Raw genomic sequence first — 16,124 nt, forward strand, 5'->3', positions numbered from 1 at the left:
TAATTTCTGTGAATATTTTATTTGAATAATTTTTTTTATTTAATTTTTAGCCATATTTTATAATATTTTTATTTTATATATATTTTAGGCTGCTCCAATTTTTTTTTTGTAAAATATAAAAAAAGTTGAAAATATCATCAAAATTGACCGTTTTTTGGTCTTTTTTCATATATATTATTTTTTAATATTTTCAATTTTCAAGAATTTTGTATTGAAAAACAAAGATTTAGATGAATTTTCTTTTCTAAAAATTTTTTCAAAAAAATTATTTTTCAAAATTTTTTGACAGTTATTTTTAAAAAATTTTTTTTGCTTAAATTTTTAACTTGAAATGCTTTGAGATCAATTTTAAATTATCAAATCTCAAATCTTAAAATCAACCAAAATTGTTAACCGAAAATTGTTAAAATTTTGTCGTTTTATATGAAAAAATATTTCAAAACTTTTTTTTTCAAAAGAAAATTTGAATTAATTTTAGCCCATTTTGAGATAATTTTAGAAGAAATTTGCCCATTTTGAAAAAATTTTAGTCAAAATGTCATTTTCAGTAGTTTTTCTTAAAATTTGGAAATTTTTAGAAGAATTTTCAAACTAGTCAATCTACATTTTTAATTTTTGAGCAATTTTTTGTTATTTTCAGTGAAATTTTGTTGAATTTTCTTAAAGTCTCTGTTAAATTTTAATTTTTAGAGCAAAATTTGATTCATTTTAAAATAAATTGTATTCTCTTTTAAGCGAAATTTAGCCTTTTTTGACACAAGTTTTAATCATTTTAAGTGATCTAATTCCGATTTTTGTGAATTTCAATTAAAATTCCGTTGATTTCGGGAAAATTTGAACGAACTTAGTTAGATTTTAGACAAAATTAATAATTTTAAAAGATTTTTTTTTTTAAATTCTTGAAAAAATTTTTAAATTCTCAATAAAACAACAGTTTTTATGATAAAACTCTTTAATTCTCTAATAAAAAATAGCTTCATTCGGAATAACGATCTCTTGTATCAGTTCCGTGCCTTCCGGAATATTAATAACGTGATACTGCCTCGCCTCAAACTGCTTCATTCCATCCATCACGGGCTCCATTTCCAAAATTATCGGACGACTTTCCACTTCAACCACATTCGACGCTATCGGAACCACTTCCACGTGACTTTCCGCTTTTACGTTTTCATGTTTCGCCCTTATGTGACTCCTCAGCTTGTCTTTTCGCGCAAATGACTCGTCACACTCGCTACAGGCATGCGGCAACTTCTTCGTCGGATCCTGACTGTGCGTGTAACTGTGAACTTGGAGACTCCACTTTTTCGAATAACTTCGATTGCAAACGTTACAAACGTATTTGACGCCCTGATGCACCTCCAGATGATGGTCCAGGTGGGATTTTTGCTTGTAACGCTTCGGACAGAGATGACAGGCGTAAGGACGTTCCCCAAAATGTTCCAGGCGTTGATGCGCCGTCAAGTACGAAGCTCGGGTGAAGGTTTTGTCGCAACTGTCGCACTTTACGGACTTGCCAATGTGCAAAGCGGCCATGTGTGTTTTGAGTGTCGTGTTTTGCCGGAAGGATTTTCCGCAGGATTCGATGGGACATTTGTAAGGTTTTTCGCCGGTATGCAAGCGAAGGTGACATTTGAGGGCATTTGGTTGCGCAAAGGCCTTGTTACAAGTTTTACATACGAAAGGACGTTCTCCGGTGTGAATTCTCATGTGATTACGAAGACGAAATTTGTTCCCCAGTACCCGAGAACAATAGCTGCATTGATATTTTTTGTCATTGGTGACTTGCGTTGGCGATGAAAAGACCTTCTTTTGAGTCTTTTGACGGATTTTCATCACGTTCATCATCATCCGGATCAGAAAAACATCTCGTTTCATCTTCCTCGGGAGGCACTTCTTCCACAATTTCTTCAATTTTCACTTTTGTCACGGCTTTTCGTTCAGGAACTTTTCTCTTTTTCTCCAAAATTTCAATTTTTAGTATTTTTTCAGCTTTTGCTTCACACAATTCCTTCAGTTTTTTCTGCGCCAAGAGAAATTCTCGCAAAAAACTGACAGCGGAAGTTAATTTTTTGATGCATTCTGAACAAATACTCGTCGGTAATGGATCTTCAGGCGATTCTTTTATCGAATCTCGTCCCAAAAGTAGGAAATTTAAGTCTAAAAATAAGAAATTAAGTGAAAAATTGATCAATTTTGAAGATTTTCTAAAAAATTTTTACCTTCTACGATGTTAGAGGGTTTCCGTCGACCTCTGTTTGTCCAAAAAGCTGTTAATTTTTTGGATTCTTTGGCACAGGTACGACAAATTTTATCCATTTTTGAAGAAAATTTTTAGAAAATTTTGAAAAAGGCACCAAAAATTTTTCTGAAAAGCCTTTTTTCCAGAAATATCTTTAACTTTTGAGAAATTTGATGTTTTTTCAATGTTTGTTTACCAACATTGGTCGATTAGGCCAATACAATTTTCAAAAAAGGTTTCAATTTTTCCCCTCATAATTTTTTAAAAAATTTTTAGAAGAAAATTTTAGTATCGCTCACCTTTTATAAATAAAAAAGTTCAAATTTTGGTAATTTTTAAACAATTTTTTATAAATTTTCATTAAAATTTTTTTTGGAATTTTTATTTTTTATTAAAAAAAATTTTTTTTTAAATCAATTCAAAAATCACATTTTCGTAATTTTTTTAAAAGTTTTTAATGAATATTTACCTAATTTTAAACGAAAAAAAAATGTTTCCTCGAAATTTTTTAAAATTTAGAAATTCTGAAAAAAATTTCAATTCATCTCATTTTTCAATTTTGATGGTCTTCCAATAGAAAATATTTTTGATTTTTGTAACGGCCTTTTAATTTTTGGAGCTCTGGATAACTTTTCAAATGGAGTCCAAATAAACTTTTTCAAAAAAAATATTAAAATTTCTTCGTTTTTTATTAAAAAATTTGTAAAAAAATTGAATTTAATTCACATTAACATCAAGTTAAATGTAAAATTTCTTTAAAAAATCTCAATAATGCACTTAATTCCTCTCTTGCTCAACAAAATTTCAATAATTTTCAAGTCAATCACAATTTATGTTTCTTCGTATTGAAATTAATAATCGCTTCCATAGCTTCTTCACTCGTAAATCTCTCAATCAGCTCCTTAGCTTCCATATTATTGACCTCTTCCAGCACTTTCAAGTCGTATTTCTTCACCAAAGCTTTCGTTGTTTTAATTGACTGCAACGGCAACTCCGCCAACTCTTCAATTTTCTTCCAAACTTTTGCCGAATCCCTCGGATCGTAAATTTCCGACACGAAATTAAACCTCAAAGCCTCTTCCGCACTCATTTTATGGTTCATCAAGAGCATTTCACTGGCTTTGCTGGTGCCCAAAATGCGTGGAAATGTATAAGAAGAGCATCCTTCGCTGCAAAGTCCGAGTTTCGTGAAGGGCGTGTAAAAATAAGCCGTTTTTGAGCAATAAATTACGTCACAAAGAGCAAGTGTCGTTGCTGTGATGCCAATTGCGGGTCCATTGACGACTGCAATGAGTATTTTTGGGAATGTATAAAAAGCGCGAGTCATGTTGCCCATGCAATTGTAAATGGCGTTTTTTAAGAGGTCTTCGACATTTTCCGTCGAACTTGCGTCTCGCATCAACGAGGAAAGGTCATTTCCGGAGCTGTAAATGTCACCAGCGCCTGTTAAAACGACGACTTTGATCGAATCGTCTTTCGCGGCGGAGTTTAGTTCATCAGCAACTTTGATGTAGTCGTCCTAAAGGAGAAAGTTTCGATGAATTTTGATGAAAAATTAACAAATTTGGGACTTACTTTGTTAATTGCATTCTTTTTCCGGGGAGTATTGAACGTAATGACCTTCACTCCGTTCTTCACAGTCACATCAATCATCGTCAAGGAACAATTCTTCAATAATTTGCGAAAAAAATCACTTGTTGAACTTTGTTCCGTTCATCTACTTATCGATCAGCTGTTTACTTTGACAGTTCTCGACCCGTTTTAATCAAAACAAACAAATTGCGCGTTCAAATTTACCTTTTTCGGAGTGCTTAGATATGCGTATCGCCGGATATGCAGTTTTTACTTGACTTTTTTCGCGAATTAATCTACGCCATGATCCAACTTTTGTCATTTGGACGCAAAAAAATCGAAAATTCCCTGTTTGTTTACATCAAATCCAACACCGGCAACACAATCAGCGTCGATCTCAATCCGGAATGGGACATTGCGAACGTAAAGGAGTTCATTGCGCCGAAATTGGGCATGTCGCCGCAGGAAGTGAAAATTATCTTTGCTGGAAAGGAGCTTGCTGACACGATTCATATCTCGGTGGGTGACCTTGAATGCAAAATTTTTGATTTTTCAGCTTAAATTTTGTAATTTTTTCATTTTAGGAGTGCGATTTAGGTCAGAGATCTATTTTGCATGCCGTAAAATCGCGTCCTTCTGTCAGAGATTCCAATTTAAAGCAGAAAAAATTGAGTTTTAGTCTCGCGGAAGAAGATGAAGATCCTGTTAGTCGATCGGAAACGCCAACTGCGCCACTTTGCGAGACCCTAATCGACTTGCAACTCGACTCTGACGAACGAAAACTCGTGAAAAAGGACGAAATGGACCGAAAAAAGGCTCATTTTTACGTGCATTGCTCCACTTGTCAGGAGTTATGTAATGGCAAGCTGCGTGTTCGATGTCGCGAATGCCTTAGCGGAGCATTTACCGTTCATCGTGACCCCGAAAATTGGGCAGATGTCCTCCAACCGCAACGAATTACCGGGTGTTGTGAGGGTTCGGAGACGCCTTGTACGGACAAAAGTACGGGAGGACCCCCGTTTGCGGAATTTTACTTCAAATGTGCGAAACATGTGTCGCAGGGAGAAAAAGACTATGCAGCTCCCTTGACGTTGATCAAGACAAACTTGAAGGATGTCCCGTGCTTGGCGTGCGGCGACTTGTCAGACCCGGTTTTGGTGTTTCCATGCAAAGCTGGGCACACGACGTGCCTTGAATGCTTTCGGCAATATTGTTCGTCGCGGTTGGCGGATCGACAATTTATCGCGCATCCCGATATTGGATATACTTTGGCTTGTCCAACGGGATGTGATGAGTCTTTTATCGAGGAAATTCATCATTTTAAGTTGCTGACGAAGGAGCAATATGATCGGTATCAGAGATTTGCGACGGAAGAGTATGTCTTGCAAGCTGGTGAGTGATTTTTTGGCGAAAATTTTTAATTTTTTTAATGTTCTAAAATTTTTTGAAAAAATTAGGGGAAAAATTATTTTAAAAAATCGGAAAAAAGGAAATTATTTGACAATTTTTGTTATTTTTTGATGGAAAACGCTTGAAAAATCAAAAAATTTTAACAAAAGCTTTAAAACTAAAATTTTTAAATTTTGTTACTCGGATTATTTTTTTTCATCATCTTTTGCGTTTTTTATTTAATTAAATTTTATTTAATTTTGACTGATTTTGTTTTATTTATTTATTTTATTTATTTTTTTTTTTGTTAATTTTGTTAAAAATTGATTTTTTATTAATTTTTTTTTGAGCTTTTTTCCCATGCCCCATTTCAAAAGTCGAAAATTTTTTGGGGCTAAAAAAAAAGTTTTTCATCTAATTTTTTATTTTTAATATTTTTTCAAACAGTATTCTAAATTTTTTTTTAAAAATTTCAATTTTTTAAGATTCTTTATATTGAAAATAGTATTTTAACAAGTATTTTCTTCTTTAAAATTTTTTACTAAAATTTTTACTAATTTTTTACTAATTTTTTTACTAATTTTTTTTGGTTTTTTTTAATTTTTGAGATTAATTTTAAATAATTTTTTACAATGTAATTTTTTAATAACTAAAATATTAATTTTTTACTAAATTTTTTATATGAAAAAGTATAAAACTTTTTTTTATTTTTTTTTGGAATTTGAAAAATTTTAAAAAATAATTTTTTACTAATTTTTTACTAATTTTATTAATTTTTTCCTAAATTTTTGCTAATTTTTAATTAGTTTTTTACAAAATTTAACTAAATCTTTTTACTATTTTTTTTTCTAATTTTTTTTTAAATTTTCATTTATTTAATATTTTTTTTTGATAGGAGATTGGAGTTGAAATTCACAAAAAAAGTTTTTTTTTAAAACTAAAATTGAAAATAATGTGCCTGAAATTTTTTTATAAATTTTAGAAGGGGATATCATCTTATTTTTTTTAAATTTAATTTAAATTTAAGTTTTTTAAGATTTTATAAAAAATAAAATAAAAAAAAATGTCTAACTCCCTGAATTTTTTTCAATTTTAAGAATGACAAAAAATTAAAATAATTAAATTTAATCGCCTAAATTAATAATTTTAAATTTTTAAGTAATTTCCATTTTTTTTTTATATTTTAGGCGGCATCCTCTGCCCTCAACCAGGCTGCGGCATGGGCCTCCTTCCCGATCCCGATTGCACTCGTGTCGTGTGTCAAAATGGCTGTGGCTACGTTTTTTGTCGTCGTTGCTTGCAAGGCTACCACATCGGAGACTGCCTGCCTGAATCTACGGCGATTTCCATGCCCGACAGCTGCCGATATGCCGTCGATCCAGAACGCGCTGCCGAAGCTCGATGGGACGAAGCATCAAAAGTAACGATAAAAGTCATCTCGAAGCCGTGTCCAAAGTGCCGAACACCCACCGAACGTGACGGAGGCTGCATGCATATGGTTTGCACGCGATCCGGTTGCAATTTCGAATGGTGTTGGGTCTGCCAGATCGAATGGAATCGCGATTGTATGGGAAATCATTGGTTCTAAAAACCAAAAAAACTCAAAAAATCGATAAAAAAATTTTATTTAATTTTAAATATACTTTTAGCCAAAGAAAAAATTAATTTTCACTACGGAAGGTGATGCAGTACTTATCGAGAAACATTTTCAAGTCGGATAATTCGAACCGGGCACCGATATTTTTGAAATATTTGTACAAAACTTCAATTTCCAGCGGCTCGTATTGCAGAATTTTCAACTTTAACCACGAATTTGCGCGTAAAACGTTTAAAAAAGCGATGTGAAGTGGCAACGAGCACCATTGGAGTTTCCCTTTTTGCTTCACAGACAAGATATAAAACGACTCTTCGAAGAACTGAGAGGTAAAAATATCATTTTTCACTAAAACTGGATCAGAAAAGTCAATGTCAGTAAAATCCGTTAGCTGAATTGTTGGTTCTGGAGGCTTTTTAGTCGTTTTTGGGTCAGGTTTCGATTTAATTTTCTTCAACGGAGCGTTTTTGGTTTCAGCTTTTCGTTTTGTTGAACCTTTCGATGGCGGTACAAGGCCGTACTTCTCTTCCAAACTGATCGTTTTGACCAAAGGAGCTGGATTTTGTTGCGTTTTAGCAGGACTGGCACTTTTAATTGGCGAAACGGACATGCTTTCGCTATCATTGCCACTTCCAAGCAGCATTAATGACACATTTTGATCGGAATCGGCCTTTATTTCGATAAATGGATGGGTTCTCGAGTAAATGTGATTCAACATTTTGATCCGATGTTCACGATTTTTGATGTATTTCAAGCCAAATCGCTTCATTTCCCATTCGAGCTTTACTTCGTCCATGTTTTCGTAGTCTGGCGGAGGCGTGACACATCGAGTTTTGACCTTGAACTCGGATTTTTTGGCGAATCTTCGTTCCAGAGATGCGAGACGCTCGAAATCTTGCGTTAGTTTTGATGATTTCGGCGGAGATGGAGGTTTAGCGGGACTTTTTGGTACTTCTGGAGATGGTTCTTTTCGTTCGCCATACACCATTGCATCGAATTCGTCGTAACTGTCGTTCAAAGAGACCTTTGGAGGTTCAATTGGCTCAAATGAAGTCACTTTGGGTGATTCAGGCTTCTCAAAAGTGGTTGGAAATTCAATCGAGTCATTAGATTTTTCATTTTTTTCATCCACTAAGGCATCAAATTCATCATAACTCGTATCCAGAGTCACTTTTGGAGCTTCAATTGCCTCAAAAGACGTCTTTTTAGCTGTTTCTGCTTCTTTAAAGGTCATTTCAAGGTCAATCGAGTCATTAGATTTCTCTTCGATGATCGTTTGGTCGACCAAACTTTCCACAATTGACCTTTCCAGCTCAGTTTCCATCCCAAAATTTGGATCTTGCTCAAAATAAATGACAGTTTTTTCACAATCTTCTTCCTGATCTTCCATTTCTTGCTCGATTTCCATCTCTAAATGTGGATTTTCTGTCTGACAATCATCATTAATTGCTCGAACAGGCGTTTCAGCTTCATCTTCCGACTCTGACGAGATCACGTAACACGATTCTTCGCTCATCGGTGTTGAAATTTGCTCCACAGGACGTTCCTGAGTCTCTGAAAATGCCTTTTGATTGTCACAAATCTCCGACAAAAGTTCCAACTGGCTGTCAATTTGCTTGAAAAGCTTCGTAGCGGAAAATTCTGAGGACTCTGATGATGGATTGACTTCAGAAACTGCAGGAGATGAGTCTTGTGTCATATCAATTGTTTCAATTTCGGGTCTAATTTCTTCAGTGGGAGGTAATTCTCGAACAATTTCAACTTTTTCTGAAAATATTAAAAGATTTTTTTTTTTAATTTTTAACATTTTTGGTATATTTTCAACAAAAAATTTAGATTTTAATAGTAATCCTGAGAAAATCCCGGATAAAACTCCAACTTACCCTCGTCATCGATGTCAGTGCAAATTATTTCTTCATCAAAATCGGCGAATAAATCCTCACAACTGTCATTTAATGTGCTTTTGGACTGTTGCACGAAGGCTTGAATGTTGTCCAAGTCCTTTTGACAAATGGAGCTTTGACTTTTTTGTGAATTTTCGGGTGTTTCGGTGACAATTTCTTCATTTTTCGCGTCGATTTCCATCGGAATTGGGTCTTTTTCATCTAAAATTTCACGTTCAAGTGCCTCAAAGTCGATATCTTCATCAATTTTTGTCATTTCTGATGGATTTTCTCCCCTTTCTGGCGACACAGATCTCTCTCGTCCCGGAATAGCTCCCCAGTCTTTGAGTAAGTAATCAGCTTTTAACGTAGAAACGGGAAATAATCCAGTTTTATAATATTTTTCCATAGAAACATCGATCGGATCTGCGTTAGAATTGATGTAAAAAGTATCTGGCTCGCTTGAAATGCAATTTTCCAGCAAAAAACTGACACATTCGAACTTTAATTGAGCGGAAATTGGCACAGCCACGTTTTGTTTGTACTCCTTGTCCAGCAGAATTGACACTTTTTCCTCCAAAAGTCTCCGTTGTTCGATGCAATCTTTCTTCATCAGCAACGTTGGCTTGATTTTCTTGCGTTTTGGGTTGCCGGTGGGACCAAAAAGTGCCGTGATGTCACAATCATCCAGTCTTTTGGGAGCTTTGAAGCCGAATTTGTCGAGAGTTGCTAAAACTCGCTTGTTTGAAGTGCCATTCAGGTCTTGATTCTCCAAAAAAGTGTCATTTTCCGTCGAAATTTCTGAGGAAATCGACTCTTTTTTGCCGTAATTGGGATTCACGAGCTTTCGAATGTCCGGAAAATTCTTTCCAACTCCTTTTTTCGTGGCACGAGGCTTTTTCGTTGAGATTTTCTTCGTTTTTGGCTTCACAACAGGCGTTGGGAAAGGCACTTCACGACTTTCAAAGTCGCTATCATCGTTTCTGCTGGCATTTTCTTCGAAAAATTTCGTTATTATTGTGTCTGTTGTCGGTTTTGGCTTAATTTTTTCGATTTTACGCAACTTGGCTTCATATAATTTAGCGAGTTCGGATATTTTTGGTGCTGGAGACTGATCATCGTCGATTTTTATGACGTTTTTCGGCGATTGCGGTTTAAGGATTCCAATTTTTTTGTTTGTTGTTGTCGATCCGGAGGCAGTTTTGGTGAGTTGTAATTTTTTCATCTTCTTATTTTGACTAATTTCACTACTTTTATTACTATTTCTAAGATTTTTCGGTGATTTTGAGGTGTCGGCATTACTTGGCACCCGTGAATCCATCGAATTCTTCGTTGGGATCTTTACTTTTTTCACGTAATTGCTCCAATTCCTCGATTGTGAGTGATCTTCCAAGCGGACTATGCAATTCTAATCTCCGTCGTTTCTGCTCTTCTGTGATTCTTTCGTTGATTTTGAAGTATTTTTCGCGGAAATTGTTCTTGTTTGGCATGAAACTGCAAGAAATTCGATTGAAAATTGATAAAAACTGATAAAAAATGAGAAATTCTTACACAAAAGCCGCACCGAGGACAACTGCAAACGCAACGCCGCCCAATCCAATGCGGTTTGCCCACCAATATGCCTTTGTACCACGACCTTGTCTGGGCTTTCGTCTCTTCAGGTCGATTTTTTTCTCATACTCCATCGGATATCCGTTGAAATTACCGTTTCGAAGGTCCTGAAGGTGATTTTCGCAACGCGTTTTTGACAGGCGACAGCTGTTTTTGACGTTTTAAATGTTTACCAACATCATCGCACGCCGCAAAATCCAAATTTTTAGCAGTTTCATGGGGAAAAGTAAACAAAAAACGCCTGCAGCTGCTGTGCCAACGCCTGAAACTGGTCCCATATCGATTGACAAACAAGGAAATATTCGAATAAATATCCTTGCCAAGCCGGGAGCGAAACAAAATGGCATCACAGACATCGGGAGTGAGGGAGTTGGAGTTCAAATTGCTGCGCCGCCAGTAGAAGGTACAAAATTTCCTTGAAAAATCGATTTTTGCGATTGAAATTATTAATTTTTTCATAGGAGAAGCAAATACGGAACTCGTGAAATACTTGTCAAAGGTTCTGGGACTGAGAAAAAGTGACGTTTCCTTAGACAAAGGCTCGAAATCTCGCATAAAAGTTGTTTCTGTGATGAAATCCGATGGTGTGACAGTCAAAAGTGTTGAAGATGCTCTCCGGAAAGAGATTGATAGTTGAATTTTCGTACTATAAACTTATATTTATTTGATATTTTACGTTTTTTGATGCCATTTCCATTGACTAATGTCGCCATTTCCGACTTTTTCGAGTGTTTGATAGATATCGAGGGTTTCTCCCGCCGGAATTCCGTATCCTTTTTCCAATCCATCGGGATTTGAAGGCGTTTTACAGTCAGCGGTCGCTTCTTTCCTCAGTACTTTGTCAATTTCGACGGAACTGAAGAACGCTACGGACTGTGGAAGATCCTTCAGACCCAATTTTGAGGCACAAAAGGCTCTCGTGAGTAAATTTGTGACATGCATCGCCAATGCAGCTTGATATTTGTGCTCATCTCGCACCAAATATCGCACTTCATCGTGAAAACTTAGGCAAAATTTGATTTTATCTTGCATCAGCCATCGCATACAGACGAGCATTAAATGCAAAAAGTCCACGGCGCCACTTTGGACGACCCAATTGATGCGCGTCGGCAAGAAACGATCTTCCATTCCGTTGGCAGGTTCCAGCGCTCGACTCAAACGGGACCCCAAAAAGGGGGTTTTGGGCGAAGGTTCGTTCGCGATTTCTTCTAAACGGTTAAACATCGCCGATTCAGTGCCGCCTTCCCATTTTGGAGGTTCAAACATTTCGGAAACGTGTTTGCCGAACATGCCCGCGATGTGAACTGCCTCTTTTTGGTAATAAGCCTTGTTTTCCACGGTGTCCCAGTACTGCGGAAATACCCTGTAAGACCTCTTTCCCTTCGTCATTTGAAACATTTTAAACGCTTTTGTCTTTGCCTCGCTGTCAGAAATTGTCGGATTAAATTGTTTTAGTAGCTGAACCGCGAATTGTTGTCCGGCACCGTAAATTCTCGCATAATTTATAATTTTCGCTTGATCTCTGTTGATTCCGATTGCTTTTGCCGTCACAGAATGCATGTCCGTTGCATCACTTTTCGTTCCGCTGAGTGTCATCCAGCCAAATGGTGTCGCACCGTGACTCTGAGCCGCATAAGCGTCGCCTAAAACCGAAGCGATCCATAATTCTTGAGAATCTACGTCAGCGCCGACGATTTTATAGCCAGGCGGGGATTGGATCATTGCGCGTAATTCGCTGCCGTTGCGTTGTTCTTTGGCATTTGAGGCGGTAAGCCACGTGGATTCCATGGCGCGACGAGTGAGGGTTCCGCAAACGACAATTTGAGGGATAATTGCTCCGAGATTTTGATTTTTGAGGTCTTCTGGTAGAACGTCATTCGGTAAGTATTGGAGATTTTGATTTTGGATACGATCGCGATTGTTTCGCCAGTAGGAAAGCATTCTGCCGATCGCCATGACACGTTCTGCGACAATTCCATCGCCTGAAATGGAAGTAAAATTTTGTTAAATTTAAAATATTTTTTGAAAAATGTAAAAAAAATAATATTTTTTTAAAATTAAAATTAAAATTAAAATTAAAATTAAAATTAAAATTAAAATTAAAATTAAAATTAAAATTAAAATTAAAATTAAAATTAAAATTAAAATTAAATAAAATTAAAATTAATTAAAATTAAAAAATTAAATAAAATTAAAATTAAAATTAAAATTAAAAATTAATTAAAATTAAAATTAAAATTAAAATTAAAATTAAAATTAAAATTAAAATTAAAATTAAAATTAAAATTAAAATTAAAATTAAAATTAAAATTAAAATTAAAATTAAAATTAAAATTAAAATTAAAATTAAAATTAAAATTAAAATTAAAATTAAAATTAAAATTAAAATTAAAATTAAAATTAAAATTAAAATTAAAATTAAAATTAAAATTAAAATTAAAATTAAAATTAAAATTAAAATTAAAATTAAAATTAAAATTAAAATTAAAATTAAAATTAAAATTAAAATTAAAATTAAAATTAAAATTAAAATTAAAATTAAAATTAAAATTAAAATTAAAATTAAAATTAAAATTAAAATTAAAATTAAAATTAAATTAAAATTAAAATTAAAATTAAAATTAAAATTAAAATTAAAATTAAAATTAAAATTAAAATTAAAATTAAAATTAAAATTAAAATTAAAAGCAAAATTAAAATTAAATTAAATTAAATTTTTTTTTTTGTAAATTTACATATTTTTATCAATTTTTAAATTTTTTGATATAAAATCGTAAGAAAAAAAAAATTGAAAAAAGCATTCATTGAATTAACAGTAGTTTTATACTAAAAAAAATTAGGAAAAATTAGATTTTTTTAAAACTTTTTTATAAATTTAAATGTTAGAGCAGCAAAATTAAAATTAAAAATGTAATTATTTTTTTTTCAATCCAATGAAATTTTTTTGATCAATTTTTTTAGGATTTTTAATAAAAAAGTCATAAAATTAATAAAAATTTAAAAAAAAAAATACTTTAGAAAATTTAAAAAAATAAATATTTTAATCATAATTTTTAAATTTTATGACCCAATTATTTTTTCATTTTAAAATTGTCATGTTTTATTTTAAATTAAAAAAAAAAAAAATATTTTTTAAAACTTACCTGAAAGCACATTTTCCGAAAATTTCGTGATAAAATCTTTAGACAAAGGATTTCCAACATTATTTTTTCCGCCATCCTTATGAGGCAGCTTCAAAAAGTAACAACATCCTTCCAGAACGATATTCGAAAAAATTCCTGTTCCATTGTACCGCCCGCCTGTCTGATCTTTCTTCGCTTTTGCATAATAATCCTTCCGACTCAACTTTTGTTCGACATCTTGCCACAAATTTCCCAGTTCATCCGGTCTGGCACCTCTAAAAGTACGCGGATCGACAATTGGACACTTTTTAATCAACTCTTTGATGGGAATTTTCTTAGTTTCCGAGTCTTCCGAATGCACATCTTTAAAAGGCACGAGAAATCCCCAACCATATCCCTTGATGTAGTGCAAGGGGTATCCTTCCCAGCAGAGATTCAGCAGTTTTGGGGTGATTTGCATGCTATTTGTGACTTTATCGGGAAAGCCATAGGTGATGAAAGTCTCTGTGTCGGGTTTTGAGCACAATTTTCGGTACCACGCAGGAAATCCCGGCAAATAAAGAGGTTTTTTCGACTTGATTTTGGGAAAATTCGCATGGAATGTCGTGTCTAACTCCTTTAAGTCGTCTAAAATTTCTTTTTCGAGACCTTCAAGTAGTAATTTTGCGTTGTACGGTTCGATATTTGTCTCTTCTTTGGTTTCATCTTGTTTCTTTTTCGTGCTTCTGGGTTTTCTTACGGACCAGTCTTCATCCCAGAGCCATAAATCCTTCTTGTATTGCTCATTTTTCATTAATTTCACGGCGTCAATCGCTTTTCGAGCCAACAATTGCTTCGATTCGATGTTCATTTTGTCAAAAATCGCATTTGCTGTGTCGACATATTTTTTCCAGTTCTCGTTCACCGGTAAGTAAGCCATTCCAATCTCCAACATGCCAGCGAGAGTCACGGGATGAGGGAATCTCTCGAGAAATAAAGGAAAAAGCTTCGTCAGCACTTCTCGTGTCGCCAGGACATCAGAAGCGCAATATTTCATGAGATCCTGAAAATTTTCCACGACATCGGGGTAACTGCCTTCCATGAAAATGTTTCGTGCCTCCTTCGAAAGGTCTTTTTGGCAGTAAAGTTTGTAAACTTCGAGCAAACTATTTAACGAGGTCTGTTCCCGCCACAGAAAATCATCAAGACTGGGTTCCTTTTTCGATTTTAGCATCGCTCGTTGGTAACTTGTGACCCCACTGACTGCGACATGCAACGACATCGTATCCAAAAACCGTAATCCCGATTGATGGAGGTAATATTGCTCCCTGACACGAGCTCGATCGTACGAAACGTTGTGTCCGATGACCATTCGGGGAGTTTTGTGCGTTAATTGCTTCGATTCCAACGGAATGTAGTCGTCAAGGGGGATTTCTTGAGCAATTTCACCGGTTTTTGTGAAGTTAACGAGCGAATTTGATACCCACGAGTACCAACATTTATCACTGACAGCAACTGCCATTACGGGAGCGGGACCACAATTGACACAAACTTCAACGTCGAACACTAAGGCGTCGTCGGGAGGGAAATCAACAGCTTGAGGACCATTTTCTGGATGATATTGAACCCAACCGGCTTGAAAAATCCAGTTCTGGAAGAAAAATTAAATTTTTTTTAATTAAAAAAATATTTTTAATATAAAATTCTTACTTTTGGCATTTCTGGAGCTGATTTACTGACTAAACTTAATGCTAATTGTTTGTAAGGCTCACTTTGCATCTCACCGATTTTGTAAAAATGTTCTTCGATGTTCGCGCCTTTCAGTTCTGGCAATTGTAATTGAACATCTTTGAATCGCGGTGATGTTTCTAACTTCAATTCGTGTCTTTTTAAGTCCGATAAGAACCTAAAACCAAAAATTTTAAAAGAATTTCATTAAAATTTCTTAAAAATTTACCTTTCAAAGAGCTTTTTATCAGACATCGAAAGAGTTTCATCATTTGTTTTGAAAATTTGTCGATGCAAATTCCGTGAAAGCATCTGAATTTTGAAGTCATTTTCACGATAATCTGTTGATTGATTTTTTGGAACCTCAGGTGGTTTTGCTTCCTGAACACTTTTACTGTTATCCGGTCGTTTTTTAAAGATTTTACGAGTGGTTCGAGGGACAATTTCAGCAAAAGAACGAGACTTGCTTGAGTAAAAACGCCGCATTTTTGTTGTATTGTCTTCCGCGTTGAAGTAACGACACAAAATAATTTGAAGGTTTGCGATCCGTGGAAGACGATAAGTCAGGGGCGTAACGTTATAGGGCTCTTAAGAAGGCAGTGCCCTACAAAAATTTGATTTTCAAGAAAAATGAACTGAGAAAGGTTCTAAAACTTTTTAGTTGAAATTTTTAATAAATAAATGAATTAATTTAGAAATTTTGGGTTTCTATCAAAAAACAAGCTTTCTATCAAAATTAAAAAAAAGTTATTTAAAAGCATTTACATCAAAAACTGTCATGCATATTGTACTTTAAGCTATTGACAATTTTTAAACATTTATTTATGAATATTGTGAAAAAATGAAAAGAATTGTTAAGCCGAAAAAACAGAAAACATTTTCTGCATAAACTATGTTCTTTCGTTGATTGAATTGTTTGCGATCAATGTTCGTTTGACAAAAGAAGCAGTCACTTGGGTGATTTAGCTGATAGACCCATTGCGCTGGTACATCAAAGGTGAATTTTT

At 34.3% G+C, this 16,124-nt stretch overlaps 6 protein-coding genes across 6 annotated transcripts; 2 read left to right on the forward strand and 4 right to left on the reverse strand.

The window, feature by feature from the left end:
• Window positions 1-960: 960 nt before the first annotated feature.
• On the reverse strand, window positions 961-2,368 carry LOC134828875 (zinc finger protein 816-like). Its single transcript, XM_063841866.1, has 2 exons — window positions 2,220-2,368; window positions 961-2,157 (listed from the first exon to the last, which is right to left on the reverse strand). The coding sequence occupies exon 2, from the start codon at window positions 1,873-1,875 to the stop codon at window positions 961-963; it is 915 nt and encodes a 304-aa protein (XP_063697936.1). The 5' UTR covers window positions 1,876-2,157; window positions 2,220-2,368.
• Window positions 2,369-2,946: 578 nt separating this feature from the next.
• On the reverse strand, window positions 2,947-3,967 carry LOC134831025 (enoyl-CoA delta isomerase 2). The gene is made up of 2 exons (XM_063844658.1): window positions 3,815-3,967; window positions 2,947-3,758 (listed from the first exon to the last, which is right to left on the reverse strand). Exons 1-2 carry the CDS (start codon window positions 3,890-3,892, stop codon window positions 3,063-3,065), a joined length of 774 nt encoding a protein of 257 aa, XP_063700728.1. The 5' UTR covers window positions 3,893-3,967; the 3' UTR covers window positions 2,947-3,062.
• A 41-nt stretch (window positions 3,968-4,008) lies between these two features.
• On the forward strand, window positions 4,009-6,912 carry LOC134832737 (E3 ubiquitin-protein ligase parkin). Its single transcript, XM_063846868.1, has 3 exons — window positions 4,009-4,330; window positions 4,396-5,203; window positions 6,388-6,912. The coding sequence occupies exons 1-3, from the start codon at window positions 4,073-4,075 to the stop codon at window positions 6,786-6,788; spliced, it is 1,467 nt and encodes a 488-aa protein (XP_063702938.1). The 5' UTR covers window positions 4,009-4,072; the 3' UTR covers window positions 6,789-6,912.
• On the reverse strand, window positions 6,862-10,412 carry LOC134832736 (structure-specific endonuclease subunit SLX4). Its single transcript, XM_063846867.1, has 3 exons — window positions 10,229-10,412; window positions 8,678-10,171; window positions 6,862-8,561 (listed from the first exon to the last, which is right to left on the reverse strand). The coding sequence occupies exons 2-3, from the start codon at window positions 9,996-9,998 to the stop codon at window positions 6,862-6,864; spliced, it is 3,021 nt and encodes a 1,006-aa protein (XP_063702937.1). The 5' UTR covers window positions 9,999-10,171; window positions 10,229-10,412.
• Window positions 10,413-10,432: 20 nt separating this feature from the next.
• LOC134832738 (UPF0235 protein C15orf40 homolog) lies at window positions 10,433-10,958 on the forward strand. Its single transcript, XM_063846869.1, has 2 exons — window positions 10,433-10,691; window positions 10,750-10,958. The coding sequence occupies exons 1-2, from the start codon at window positions 10,454-10,456 to the stop codon at window positions 10,923-10,925; spliced, it is 414 nt and encodes a 137-aa protein (XP_063702939.1). The 5' UTR covers window positions 10,433-10,453; the 3' UTR covers window positions 10,926-10,958.
• Window positions 10,851-15,603, reverse strand: LOC134828877 (DNA polymerase subunit gamma-1, mitochondrial). Its single transcript, XM_063841867.1, has 4 exons — window positions 15,347-15,603; window positions 15,100-15,295; window positions 13,432-15,040; window positions 10,851-12,270 (listed from the first exon to the last, which is right to left on the reverse strand). The coding sequence occupies exons 1-4, from the start codon at window positions 15,601-15,603 to the stop codon at window positions 10,961-10,963; spliced, it is 3,372 nt and encodes a 1,123-aa protein (XP_063697937.1). The 3' UTR covers window positions 10,851-10,960.
• Window positions 15,604-16,124: the final 521 nt, after the last annotated feature.

The sequence above is a fragment of the Culicoides brevitarsis genome, chromosome 2 (assembly GCF_036172545.1).
Source record: "Culicoides brevitarsis isolate CSIRO-B50_1 chromosome 2, AGI_CSIRO_Cbre_v1, whole genome shotgun sequence".
Taxonomy (NCBI): Eukaryota; Metazoa; Arthropoda; class Insecta; order Diptera; family Ceratopogonidae; genus Culicoides; species Culicoides brevitarsis.

What these genes read in the sequence shown, in the direction of transcription:
- LOC134831025 (XM_063844658.1), bottom strand. Translation starts at nt 3,892, where the DNA reads ATGATTGATGTGACTGTGAAGAACGGAGTGAAGGTCATTACGTTCAAT. An exon ending in AAAAGAATGCAATTAACAAA is followed by an intron (nt 3,759 to 3,814) that starts GTAAGTCCCAAA and finishes TTTCTCCTTTAG; the next exon opens with GACGACTACATCAAAGTTGC.
- LOC134828877 (XM_063841867.1), bottom strand. Translation starts at nt 15,603, where the DNA reads ATGCGGCGTTTTTACTCAAGCAAGTCTCGTTCTTTTGCTGAAATTGTC. An exon ending in GATAAAAAGCTCTTTGAAAG is followed by an intron (nt 15,296 to 15,346) that starts GTAAATTTTTAA and finishes TTTTGGTTTTAG; the next exon opens with GTTCTTATCGGACTTAAAAA. An exon ending in TTCGGAAAATGTGCTTTCAG is followed by an intron (nt 12,271 to 13,431) that starts GTAAGTTTTAAA and finishes CTTCCATTTCAG; the next exon opens with GCGATGGAATTGTCGCAGAA.
- LOC134832738 (XM_063846869.1), top strand. Translation starts at nt 10,454, where the DNA reads ATGTTTACCAACATCATCGCACGCCGCAAAATCCAAATTTTTAGCAGT. An exon ending in TGCTGCGCCGCCAGTAGAAG is followed by an intron (nt 10,692 to 10,749) that starts GTACAAAATTTC and finishes ATTTTTTCATAG; the next exon opens with GAGAAGCAAATACGGAACTC.
- LOC134832737 (XM_063846868.1), top strand. Translation starts at nt 4,073, where the DNA reads ATGCAGTTTTTACTTGACTTTTTTCGCGAATTAATCTACGCCATGATC. An exon ending in CTGACACGATTCATATCTCG is followed by an intron (nt 4,331 to 4,395) that starts GTGGGTGACCTT and finishes TTTTCATTTTAG; the next exon opens with GAGTGCGATTTAGGTCAGAG. An exon ending in AGAGTATGTCTTGCAAGCTG is followed by an intron (nt 5,204 to 6,387) that starts GTGAGTGATTTT and finishes TTTATATTTTAG; the next exon opens with GCGGCATCCTCTGCCCTCAA.
- LOC134832736 (XM_063846867.1), bottom strand. Translation starts at nt 9,998, where the DNA reads ATGGATTCACGGGTGCCAAGTAATGCCGACACCTCAAAATCACCGAAA. An exon ending in CACTGACATCGATGACGAGG is followed by an intron (nt 8,562 to 8,677) that starts GTAAGTTGGAGT and finishes TAATATTTTCAG; the next exon opens with AAAAAGTTGAAATTGTTCGA.
- LOC134828875 (XM_063841866.1), bottom strand. Translation starts at nt 1,875, where the DNA reads ATGAAACGAGATGTTTTTCTGATCCGGATGATGATGAACGTGATGAAA.